This window comes from Ascaphus truei, chromosome 6 (assembly GCF_040206685.1).
Source record: "Ascaphus truei isolate aAscTru1 chromosome 6, aAscTru1.hap1, whole genome shotgun sequence".
NCBI lineage: Eukaryota > Metazoa > Chordata > Amphibia > Anura > Ascaphidae > Ascaphus > Ascaphus truei.
In genome coordinates this window covers 125,353,410-125,366,527 of record NC_134488.1, presented here as the reverse complement: position 1 = coordinate 125,366,527, position 13,118 = coordinate 125,353,410, and the positions used below count along the sequence as shown (strand labels likewise).

Genomic DNA, 13,118 nt, shown 5'->3' with positions numbered 1-13,118 from the left:
CTACATGGAATCCTTATTGCCGCTTTGGGTAACCGCCTAGTGGTTAAACCCGTCCCAACCTCAACACTCCACAAAAAAAACCCCCAGCAACCCCACCTCTTCCTGCGCCCCCTGCCTTACAATGTAAAGTTGTTTAATGTGCATCCTGTTACTAGGCAGGACTCCTGCCTTGAGAAATATATGTGTATGGCATGAAAATTACATTTTTTTTTTTTTTTTTAAAGTCCAATGTGCCCATTTGTATTCTTTTCGTCTCCAGTACTTGACCCATTGTAGGGGCCTCCTAGGATGAGAGCCCCGACTAACTAAGTTATTGGACTTAGTATTCAGATGGAGTACACATTTTATTTTTGCATAGCTTTTATTGAATACCACAATTTCAGAGATTTAAGCCTTCCAAGTTGCTAGTGTACATAAAGTCACAGGAAAAAAAAAAAAAAAAAAAATTCTGGATATGCAATAAAGAAATCAGAGATGTTAGCCTCTGGGTTTACTGGGAGATGACCAAATATCTCAGGAAACCTCTGGTAATGGTAGGTATTATACATCAATTTTACATTTCAGAATTCAACAGTTAATATATGTGATTACAAAAAACCCACACACCATAGCTATAATATTTTGACATACATCCTACGTATCCAGTGTTCAGTCATTAAGCAGTTCCCACAATGTTAAAAAACTATTGTTGTATATCATTTCAAGCTACACAGTGTGTGTGTACACACTGAATTGGAGGAACATCTTAAAACCTGATAGAAATCAAAACATTATCAGCGTGTAACACGGGAATACATCGTATTGGCTTCCTTTACAAATTGTCCAAAGACAAAAGTTTAATCAGCAAAAGAGCCACAACCGTCAAGAAAAATCCTGGGTGTAGACCAATACTTCTATTGGAGCATTTATACGTTACACGTAGGTTTACGCCACTGCTGCTCACGTTTTGGCTACCAACATTGCAGATACTTTCAGTGGCACAACCTCGTATGGCAACATTGCTTGATATAGGTTCTGTAGAGAAAAATAGATGTTGTACATAAGCGTAATTACAGTAATGTCAGTGCAGAGCGTTAGTAGCTTCCCAATATTCATGCACTTTTAATCTGCTGTAGCCAGAAGGACCAGTGACACTTTACAAATGAATACTTGTAACTGTATCTGACCCTATACCATGACAGTGAAGGTTATTTATGCAAAGTTATTACAATGCAACCCCAATGTAGTATGTAACACTTATGCTGTGACCTTACAATGTAACTAATACAGGGAGAAAAAGAACAGATGTACAAAGACTTCCTGTCCCCAGCACTGTGGACAAACACAAGTCTGTGGTGCTGGGGACAGTGGCTGCCACAACGGAGCAGAGTTTATCCTTTGGTGTCGCAACCGCCACAGTACCGAAAACAGCAAGTCATGCTACATCTGTAGCTGATCTTGTGCTTATTTAGAGTGTAATTACTCTAACCTCAGTATACAATAGTATAAGCAGCATGGATCAGATGTGAGGAACAGTACTGTGATCACACCGACTTGTCCATACAAACTGGCCCTCGCCTGACAACTTACACTGGAACTATGTATTAAGGCCGCATGTAATGTTTAGGAACTGCATCAAAATATGATTCTTCCCTGCATACCAGGAAATTAGGCAGCACAGTTATACTAAGCAAAAAGCTATAAAGCAATTCAATAGTGGATCAAAAGGAGGGGGGAGAAAAAAAAAAAAAAAAAAAGTATACAGACGTCTCTATTCTATATTGTACATAGAGATGTCTGGAACCATCTCCCCATTGTAATCACATGAATAGCTGCAGGTGATTCAAGACACCTGCAGGTATTCATGTGATTGCAATGAGGAGATAACTAAAGATACCTGACAGATTATGGGATGTACCTTCAGTTATTTACAATACAATCCCAGTCTAGTAAGTAACACCTAGGCTGGGAACTCCCAATGTAACTAATGCAGGGAGAAAAAGAACGGTTATAATGTGCAGTAAAACCAATATGTAAATGCATCAAGCCGTCACTGTGCCTTATAATCAGAGTAACTTGTGTTTTATCTGTAGTGTGCAATTACTCTGTATCCTCAGTGTAGAATAAAACAAGCAGTGAGCAGCATTGATCAGATGTGAGGAAGAGATTACTATGACCGCACTGGTTTGTCCATACAACCTGGCCCTCAGACAAATTACACTGGCACATCAAAGGTTTTGGTGCAGTTCCCAAATAGAAGTTTAATTACTTGGAGGGTAAGCTCTCTGGGGCAGGGATTTCTTTTGTCCGATTTTACTTTTTGTTGTTGCACTTATTGCATTATAACTCCCTGTATTGAATGTCTTTAGTAAAGTGATGTGTACATTAGTACACACAATCTAAATACACATACAGGACATGACCGTGCAGTAAGACACTGAGCAATGTTTGTGCAGTAAAGGAGGATCTCTGCAATGTGACTATAGTGTAAGCAAGAGTGCACAAAATTTTGCTCCTACGCCCTCCTGCCTGCTCACGCCCCCTTCAGCTTGGCTCTGGCGTCAGATGACATCGTGTGCCCCCCCCCCCCCTGCCTATAGTGTAATGAATCAATGAGGAGAGTAAAATGGCAGTAATAGTGAATAAACCCCTGTTGTGATTACCTGACATTTTTGTAGTTTGGAGAAGGCACATCTTCTCGTCCCCAGTACAACCCATGGTATCCGAAGTGTAACACCAGTCCGAGTCTGCAGAGGTGCAGGTTCGGCACGTCACTCCATTCCTTTGATGGTTATCAGCTGGCACTTTGAGAGGAAGAGGAAGAAAATTAGATGCTATGAAGATTTCTATTTGAGGTGTAGTGTGATTACAGTGTATCTTAGTGTAAAATTCCAATGATCCCAACAACTACAAGACAGCAAGTACTTTCTGAAATTGTGTCATTAACCTGTCAGTTGAAGGACTGCACATTAGTGACAATGACAAACCCATGTTGTAATTACCTGCGAGATACATAAAAGGAAATAAACAGCAAGATACAGGGTAAAGTACACAGAATTTATAAAGTTACAAGTTCAGGAACAGCATGTAGGTTCTGTAAATAAACACAACAACCAGGCATCCAATGACAGGTGGTATAAGAGAAGGGAAAGTTGTAAATATGACAGATTGGTGGATTCTTGGAGGTAAAGTGAACAATGAGAGAGGCACTTACAGGTGGGTATGGGAGGAGTGCAGTCGTCACTGGTACAACAGGTGGCACCTATCTTGATCTTGCCGTCAGCAATGCTAACACTCCCAGACATGCCACACTTGCTTTGTAACTCACAGCCTCTGTTGAAGACGTCAACTATATCTATTCCGCCTATAGACAAAGTATGAAAGAGTACTCTTATTAACCGACAGATACAGCACATATCCAACCCACTTTACCAACGAAAGTGTTAATCACTTCTTACACAAATTAATGTTAACACGCAGCATCATGCTATGTACAGTATATAATGTGCCACGGATCTGATTACGTGATCACAGGGTTTTGAGAACGCTCCAGTTTCTCAGAGCTCGCAGTAACGGGACATCACCTTCTCCCTCTCCCAATGAGAGAGATGAAATGTATCGAGCTGTCTTTCCTCTGAAATAAAAGAACAGCAATAATGCTTTAAAATAATTTGACATACGTGCTGTGGTTACGGTGTATGAAGACATGCAAACATGATCAGCAGGGCAGGTTATAGAGGGGCCTGTGCAGAATGTACCACTGGAACTCACACACACTGTACATGAGAGAGAATAACCTGAAAGATAAATACAATATCATTAGTTGAAGGCTCAGCAAGCGGCAGAATCATTTGCTTTATATCAATCATTAAAGCTGCAGACCGAGTCAGTTCTTTACTTTATTATTGAAAAAAAAAAAAAAAAAGTATTTTGTCAAACAACTCTCAATGACATTTTTAATGTATTATAATGTAGCAAACATTTTGTTTCTATAGCAACCATTTACAAAGTCACATCCCCTTCCTCTTCTGAAAGAGGCTCTGGCCCACCCCTTTGAGCCCTGCCCTCTAGTACATCAATTGTATATAGTGACTGCCTGGTCACATGATCTTCCCCACAGAACTTTGCATATTTGGTCCTCTTCAGCCGCACTCCCAGATTTACTGAACCCCAGAACCGAATCTTCACTGATTGATCAGCAACTTAGCTAGTTACTTATTGTGTGGATTGTATTGATGCACATATTAAAGGCCAAATAAATAAAAACCACACCCACAGCAGTGGGACTGCTGCTTTAACATCACTTGCTAAACATTCAGTTGAGAGCAATGCTGCGTACTTTACATGCAAACTGATTAAGGATTACACATACTTGGCTCACTCATTTTCCTGGGACCATGTACAAGAGTCTCCCATGTGCTAAAAAGCTGCACCACATTTATCCAAGTAAAAAAAATCCCATTGTAAATAATAATAATAATAATTTTAATAAACCTGGGGAACTTGTTTAGCTCCAGTTTTGCAACTGGGAAACTTTTTATAGCACCCCATTGTGACAGTAACCAGGCTCTCAAATAAAGGTTTAAGCCCGTTTGGTTACCCCTGGTCCATGTGTTAGGTCAAGAAGACAGCTCGAGCCCAGTAACTGTACATGTGGATAATGTATTGTGCGACAATAAAGATTGTGTTTTACCTTTCCAGGGATGCCAGCAAGCAGGGAGGGCTAGGGTATGAGTTTCAAGGGGGGGGGTTTGCAGAGAAAGTATTGTCAGAATGTGCCTAGCTAGACAGGGTCCAGAGTTGCTGGTTCCCCTAAAAATGTACCCGGGAATCAGGTCTGATTTCTGGATACATGTAGGCACTTTGTCCCAGCAATATCTCCCCTTGAAAATGCTTGCGTGACTCACCGCTAGGGTTCCCTGCTTCAGCACAGCCCAGAAAAGTAAGTGATGCAAAGTGTCCCTGTAACTATAAGGGGTCCCTAGGTTAAGGGGAATATCCAGGTAACTCAGAACCTACATAGGGGTTCATGGGTGCGCCAACCATAGATAAGGTTGTGAGGGGATTCTTAGAGTCCAGTCCATGAAACAGTGTGTGGGGAATATAGGCCAATAGAAAATAAAGTGCAGTTTTTTATTCTATTCCACATACCCAGAGACTTGGGACATATACAAGTATATTTTATTAATAGTTGTTTAATATGGTATGTACTGATGTGCACGGTAATGAGCTGGGACTTTCAGAAGACCATCAGGGCTAGAGACTGTCAGGGCTACCAAGTTGGTGCCAGTAACTCTGTAGGACATCAGAGTTGAAAGCCACCAGTGGATGCCTCAGGTTTGAAGACAATTTGGGTAGGAGGGAAGGGCTCAAGTACCCACGTCCTGGGACGAATGTAAGTCGTCCGAACTACCATTTTCCCGTCCACCAGACTTGGGAGGAGCCCAACCCAGCGGGTAGCATCTGAATAGCAAGTGACTGGGTGGCAAACGTGCGCATGTCCCTTGGCCGATTCAGAATTTCTGCTTACCCGGCATCGTTCTGATTGGCTGGAAGGAAAGTTCCCATGCTGTGATTGGCTATAGTATTTTGTAAATTAACTCCAAAATACTACAAGAAACCCGTGAGCCAAACAGGAGATTCAAACACCAGAATATCAGCTGAATTTTTTAAATGATTGAAAAGTGCTGTTGCGCAAATAGCAAGGAACCGGCTTCAGAAGATCTTAGCCGGAATATTTTCGAAGTCCAGCTTTTCGCGACCAAGTTCTCACAATTGAACATTGTGGTCGCGGTTGGGATTTGTAGCCAATTTTAGTTCCAGAATGTTTGAAGCCAAATCCCATTCAACAAAAAAAACTATTAAAATAAAGGCTTAAGTGCCTGGTCTCCCATGACACCCATCTAATGTGAAACCTTACAGTACACTTTATATTATCTTCTCTATCATCCCCTTTAATATAGCCCAAGTATATTGGAAATGTTATATTGCTATTAACTACATTCATTTTCTTCTAAAGTATTTCTGCTATTCTTTACACCAGGGGTGGGGAATGTCAGGCCCTCAAAATCATTTGGTCTGGCCCTTCTAAGGACACTCCTATAACCGGGATCGCGCTAATTTAAAAAAATATGGCCACCTCGCGCCCGATCGGAAGGAGGTGGTGTGAGGCGCCGGCAGCTCTATACGATTCCCAGCCACCGTACTAGCCCCAGCGATCCCCCAGCAGCCACTGCAGCAGTCCCCGCACTTCCTCCATGCTTCTCCAGCGGTTCCCCCCGCACTTACCCCAGCATCCGCCCTACACGATCCCCCCAGCAGCAACTACTAGAGGTAGGGGGGGGGGGCGGGGTTCTGTGTGTGTGCATGCCTGCTGTGTGCCTGTCTGGCCCGCGAACGATGTTATGAATAACTAAATGGCCCTTTGGCAGAAAAAAGGTTCCCCACCCCTGCTTTACACCCTTAGGATATTTGCTGGGCTATATCACCTACCCGCTGACCAGCCTTTCCTTCCATTTAATGGATCTTTTCTCAATAAGGTTTTTGATGTCTATGTAACCCTTCACTATAATTTTTGGGTGTAAATTTACATTATGTGCAAGATAGGAGTTGCCTCCATATAGACAGACTGAACGCGGTCCTGCCTTCAGGGAAGTTTGTTTTGGATCTCCGAGAGTATACTCGCTTATCATGCAGAGGTTGGGCAAGAGTTCAACATAAGAGCATGTACATGAACCGACCCGATAGGTCACCATTTCTGGTGCACTGTAAATGCCAAGTGTAGAAGCACATGGAGCAGCTTGTTAAAGTATATAAGAGGATGAAGGTGCAACCATCAGTGCTACCAGACCCAAGGCAGATGCAGCTTGCAAAGAAATGTCATTTGAGAGGCTGCCCAGGTAAGCTAGCTGCGTGGTGGGCTCACCCATATTGAAATGGGAAATCTAGTATAATTAAGTGTTGTGACCATTCAATATATAGTTTTATTTTGCCACTCCACTGTTCAATGTACAGTAATAGAGGGGTAATTTTTTTACCCTGTAGTTCATTACAGCACTCATATGTATACACCAGTTTTGTTGTTAAAGTCAAGTATAATCGTGTGAAAGGTTGTGCATAACTAGCTGTTCCCATTACAAATGCAATGTACAATTTACATTGACTCACTGTCCAATGAGCTATAGAAAAGTATTATCCTTTACTCTAACCCCAAGGTAATACACCCACCGACCCAAACTTTCTTACTGTCCCCTTTACAGTAGTGTTACATTTCTTAATGTTTGGATCAGTCTGGGCCCCTTCCCTTGTGGGATGACAGAGCAGTTCTCCTGGAACGGTCTGAGCACGCTTCGCATTGAAGCGTCCACACTGGTAGGATCCAAAAGGAAATAACTGGGATCAACGACACAGTTAATTAAAGTGCGCCCCCCCCAGCCTCTGTCCTCACATGTTCCTGATTGCCTTCTGCTAACGGGACTGCTGAGGCCCGGGAAGGGGGCACACAGGCCTGATGGGTGGGGGTCCACGGATGAGCCCGAGGGAGACCCTCCCTGTCCTAAGAGGGCGGGTGGGGGAGGAAGGTCCCCGGTCCTTGGCAGCAGAAGGATAATGACCCTACACCTCATTGGGTTCTGCACTATACAACATAATACATTGTCTCCATGACACGTGTGTGCACCCACCGGCCATACATGGTTATGGAGCTCTGGGACTCCATGCTCCCTACAGGGGAGACCCTCCCCGGCTGTGCGGGGGTCCCACACACCCCCATGCAGCAGCTCCAAAGGGTTATCCTAGTAATCCATCCCCACCTTCAAAGGGTTAAAGAGGCAGAAACACTCACCTGTGGCTGTGAGGGCGCAGAGGACACAGAGGCCGTGCAGGAGGGAGGCCATGCTGCGCGGGGGGCTCAGTGTAACGGGGCAGGGGGAGACCAGGCGGGGAGCAGTGCGAGCACACGCCTGTGTAGGACAAGGGGAAGTCCAATGAATACCAGGCTCCCAAGCGGCCACTCCGGCAGCTTTATGTGAGCGCTTGGTTTAACCCTTTGTTGGGTGGGAGAGTGTGCACTAATTAGTAAAGCATGTCACCTGGGTCCAGGGAAGCCAGGCCCTGTTATATGGACCTGGCTGCAAAGTTACTAGTAGGGAGGTACAGCCTCACATGTGGGAGTATACTCAGGGTTTGGGGTGTTGTATTATAATGGAAGGTTCTTATTTTAAACACTCGGGGTTGCCCATTTCATCTGTTTTGTACCCAAACTTTACACCAGTTTTTCAAGTGGGAGAGTTCGGTACATAATCCCCTTTATCACTGATAGGCAACAGGAAACAGTAACATCATTCTAACCCAGGGGGCTCAGCTCCAGTCCTCAGCCCCCCAGCAGCAGGTCAGGTTTTCAGGATATCCCAGCTTCAGCACAGGTGGCTCAATCAGAGGCTCGAATGAGTCACCTGTGCTGAAGCTGGGATATCCTGAAAACCTGGAGGCTTGAGAGCTGGAGTTGAGCCCCCTGTTCTAAGCACTGCTAGGGTTATTTACTAGGAATAAATGGGGACATGGGTCCCCAGCGGTGCTGCAAATACATTGGCAGATCCAATAAGTAATAATTGTATTTATTTATAAATGTTTTACATTGAATTACCTCTCGTTTTCAAGTATGTCCTGGGCACAGTTCTAATGACAAATTCATAATGCATTGGTGCAAACATATAAAACAGATAATGTCCAGAAAAGGAAGATATGGAACCTAAGGCTAAGGCTGCGTCTCCGCTAGCGCTGAACGGGCGGCGCTTGAGGCGGTTACTTATATACAGTGTTCGACAAACCTATACATTTGCTCGCCCCGGGCGAGTGGATTTAACCCCCGGGCGAGTAAATATTGGCCCAAGCAGCACACGTTTGGTACTAGGTGGCGAGTAGATTTTTTTGTGTGGCGAGTAGATTTTTTGGTGATTTGTCAACCACTGCTTATATATATATATATATATTTAAGTCCCTGCTCACGCTGTGCGCGTGCACTCGTGCGCGGGCACACACGCTTCCCTGCGCACGGCGCTTAGATAAACAAAAAAAACTACATTTCTAGCGCGCTCAACTACCAACAATGCCCCCCCACCCCTCCCCCCACTCCCCGTGCGCTCTCGTAAATGCAGGTTTCCAGGCGCTCATGCTTGGAGAGCTCTCCAAACATGAGCGCGCTCAGCGCCAGTGGGGACTCAGTCTAAGGCCCCGCTGCACGCGCCGGTGCACCCGCCTAGCGTCCTGGTGGCGCGTGCATGGCACTTCTCTGCGGCCTGCGGGTACCTTTTTTCAGCACAGGGGGCCTGGCCAAAATGGATCGGCGGCGCCGCCATGAACTTTTGCAGAATGCACAGAAATGCTGCTCGGCTCCAATAACAACAAAAAAGATTAATTTAGCAATACAAAAGTCCAACACAAGTGCTGCATTTTCCCCTTGCAGAGATAGAGCCGCGCAGAGCATCGCCTCATCCGTGTAGAATTTAATTATTCATATGGATGCCCTGCTGAGCGCTATTTGCTGCCTTGTGCTCCTGTATCCACCCCCCTCCCCTGTTTATGCCACGCTGCCGGCGATCTCCCCTCTTCATTGGCTCCCTGGCGCACCACGTGACGTGTCGCCACTAAGGAACACAATCCTATTGTAACCCCCGCTGGCTGCCGCGTCAGAGTGCGCAGTGAGCCAGGGAGGGACCGGGGACAGCCTGGAAGAAGGTAAGGAGCTGGTGGGAGGCGCGCGCTGCCGACTGCAGCGGGGACTTGGCCTTAATGAGTAGGCAGTCCATGATACATAATGATCCAGTACAGCCAAGTATGTGTGGGATATATCACAGATGTATACTATGGAGAGTGAAATTAACTGGGGGGGAGGTTGTGGAATTTCACGCTACTCCCAAGTGAGCCCGGTGTGTAGACACCTTAATTTAAATATAGGTCTAATAAAGATTATTTTTAACTTATATCAGGATACTCTAGTCATACACTTTCCTTTTGAGTCACACTGGAAGCTCCCCTTGATCGATTGTCATGTTTCACTCAAAAGGTCATATCCATTATTACCTACTAGCCAAGGTAGACATTGTTCTCTTGCTGCGAAATCTGACATGGTGTCTCCCTGTCATACTCCATTTCTGATCCTTATCTTGATTGGAAGCAGTGATGAAGTTGGCGTTTCTGTCTTGTCCTCCTCGCGGCTCCAGAACGGGTCCCCACCCCACTCTCCACCCCGCATGCTTCACCCGGCTTTTATCAAGCAGTTATATAGGTGAAAGTGCACCGAGGGGAGACTCAAATCCCTTGTGGGCAGTCCGCTGGAGACCGGGTCGGAACTGGAGACTTCATCTGTAGACTGATTGATGTCTTTGTCAACTTTCCAATGAATGAGGGCATAGCTCCATTACTCATGCAATTTCTGTTCCTCAAAGCAGCATGCAAAGAATTTTGGAAGTAGCTTGAGTTCTTTCACCATTTATTTCAAGATTTCAGTTGTAATACCATCTTCCCATGGGAGGATTTCCATTCGTCATTCATTTTATTTTGTTGATTTCATGGTAGAAGTTTTCCATTTTATTGTCTTTGTGACTTGAGGTTGAGGCATACACTTAAATTATTTGAAGCTTTTATCCTTTTGGCAACTGAGTGATGATTCTGGTGGCTCTACTGTGTGCACACTTCGTAACAGAGGAATCATTTGAATATAGATTAAGAAATATAGCGCAATATGCCTCAGATTAAAAACACACTTTACAAGGGATTGCCAATACACTCACAAGTGTAAAGAGGAAAAAGAAAAAAAGCACAGGAGCGCACCAAGGTAAAGAGGTAGATATTAAACAATGCTATAATAATGCATGTAGTAACTTACATAGGTAAAAGACTCCGTCCAGTAGATGATAAACAAACAGGCTCCATGTTGCCACATCAGTAGTTCAAAGGATAAAGCCATACGATACAACCGGATATGCTCCAACACAGCAGACAGAGACCAGCGGATTAAAGCCTTGAGATCAGATTTTAAAAACCCTGGATATAACCACAGAATTGTAGACCAGCAAATTCACAAAGCCACCAGAATACCAAGAAGTGATCTCCTTGAATACAAACAGAAAGAGACAAGCGACAGGGTAACTTTGGTGGTCACATTTAACCCACACCTAGGAGCCCTACGCAAGGTCGCCAGGGAACTACAACTCATCCTCCAGGAAGATACAAGACTGCAACAGGGTCTTCCCTGAAGCACCCTTATTATCATACAGACAACCTCATAATCTCAAGAATATTATGGTGAGGAGTAAAGTATTCAGCAGTACAACTGAATGCGGGATGAAACCATGCCAGGACGCAAGATGCAAAACCTGTGCAATGCTCTACACAGCGGACACAATACAAATACTACACAGGAATCGGGAATACAAAATCAGAGTAAGGTTCACCTGTTCCTCCAGCAATGTTGTGTACCACATCATGTGCATGAAATGCCCAGGGGGCTGCTACTACATAGGTGAGACGGGGCAGCGGCTAAACGAGAATGAACCTGCATCGCCACAGCATCACACGCGGAACAAGAGGCGAACATTTCTCTGACTCTGGCCATAAGATGAACGAGCTGAGGGTTGCCATACTCAAAGGTAATCTTAAAACACCGAAAGAGAGATGGTTGCATGTATACAAATTTATGCAACTGTTCGGGACACTTAGCGGTGGCCTAAACAGAGATCAAAATTTTATGAGTCATTACTGACACAAGTGAACTCTCTTCCCATGAGCGCTAAAGGCCATGTCTGTACATACTGTGCTATATGTATGCACACACAGCTGTCTCTTACACATACTAATACTCCTTGTTTTTCCATCCCTATACACCAATAGGGACCACATGGTATCTACACACACTTTTAGTTATGCTACAATTCTCACATTTTCACACCTACCCACACCATTTATATTAACTCCCACTCCACACACACCTTTTGTAAAGCACTGTATACACTGTTGGCTCTCCATTCATTTATATTCACACAGATACACACACACTTACATCACTAACTTTCAGGAACCATTTAACACCTCTAGCCATAAATCACATCCACACACAGGGGAGGGACAAGCACAGATAACATTCCAAGAAACACTGTTTTTGCCTTTTGCTTGTTTCATTCATTGTAACATCGCCGGAAGAAGACATCAGTGTATCTCGAAAGCTCGCACAAATAAAAGCATTTCATTAGCCACAGAACGGTATAATCTATTTATTTTTTGATTATATATATATGTACACACAAAGAAAAATACTATATATATATAGATATATAGATATATATATATCTTGAGTGCTGGTATTTTTCTTTGTATATATATATAATTTTTGTGGCGGTAATTCTAAAAAATATTGGCACAAACCCATTTCTTAATAATGCCCAATTTTAACTCTGCTACTGATGCGACAGACTTTATTCTAACAAATCACCGGTTTGTCCCTGACTGGTTCCTGGAATGCGACGCTGTTCACCTGGAGCATGACGCATTCCTTTTGCGTTCCCAGCCAGGGGTCATGCCCGGCTGACGTGCGGTTGATGTGTTAATTGATAATGGTTCAGGATTTATTAGTCTGCAATGCTTCGCGTGTCCGCCAGATGGCATAAATTCATGAATTGTAATGCGCCGAATCAGTAATGTGTGGGCTTGCAGGTGTTTCGTTTAAAAAAGTTACTGTACCACAGTGTGCCATTGTAATTTGGCCTTGGCCTTAAGACTGAAGGAAGAGTTGCAAAAATGTATCAATTTAGGCTTTACATATTAAATAAAGACAAAGACCAGTTTCGCTTACACTATTCTCCAGAGACCCGCCCGCCATGAGTGTTCAAGTGCAGCCCGCTTTCCAAAAACCTGACAGAAGCTACGCTTATTTAATATGGGCCGCGATTAATGCAACAGAGGATAAGATGGCAACAGTTGCTCAAATTTATCAGTATTTTATCGAAAACTATGACTTTTACAAATTTTAGCCACCTCCTCATACCTGGAAGCGTGCGGTAAGGAAAAGGTTATGTAGTGATCCCTGTTTTCACCGTATTGAGCCCCAATTTGTTGGAGGGTGTTGGTGTGTATCACCGGGTTTT

At 44.1% G+C, this 13,118-nt stretch overlaps 1 protein-coding gene across 1 annotated transcript; it reads right to left on the bottom strand.

The window, feature by feature from the left end:
- Positions 1–762: 762 nt before the first annotated feature.
- LOC142496572 (phospholipase A2 inhibitor and Ly6/PLAUR domain-containing protein-like) lies at positions 763–8,012 on the bottom strand. Its single transcript, XM_075603237.1, has 5 exons — positions 7,823–8,012; positions 3,660–3,776; positions 3,194–3,343; positions 2,643–2,783; positions 763–1,014 (listed from the first exon to the last, which is right to left on the bottom strand). The coding sequence occupies exons 1-5, from the start codon at positions 7,872–7,874 to the stop codon at positions 812–814; spliced, it is 663 nt and encodes a 220-aa protein (XP_075459352.1). The 5' UTR covers positions 7,875–8,012; the 3' UTR covers positions 763–811.
- Positions 8,013–13,118: the final 5,106 nt, after the last annotated feature.

Coding starts and splice junctions, on each gene's coding strand:
- LOC142496572 (XM_075603237.1), bottom strand. CDS start 7,874: ATGGCCTCCCTCCTGCACGGCCTCTGTGTCCTCTGCGCCCTCACAGCC. Junction 3,777..7,822: donor CTGCGCCCTCACAGCCACAG/GTGAGTGTTTCT, acceptor TTTATCTTTCAG/GTTATTCTCTCTCATGTACA. Junction 2,784..3,193: donor CACTCCTCCCATACCCACCT/GTAAGTGCCTCT, acceptor TTCCTCTCAAAG/TGCCAGCTGATAACCATCAA.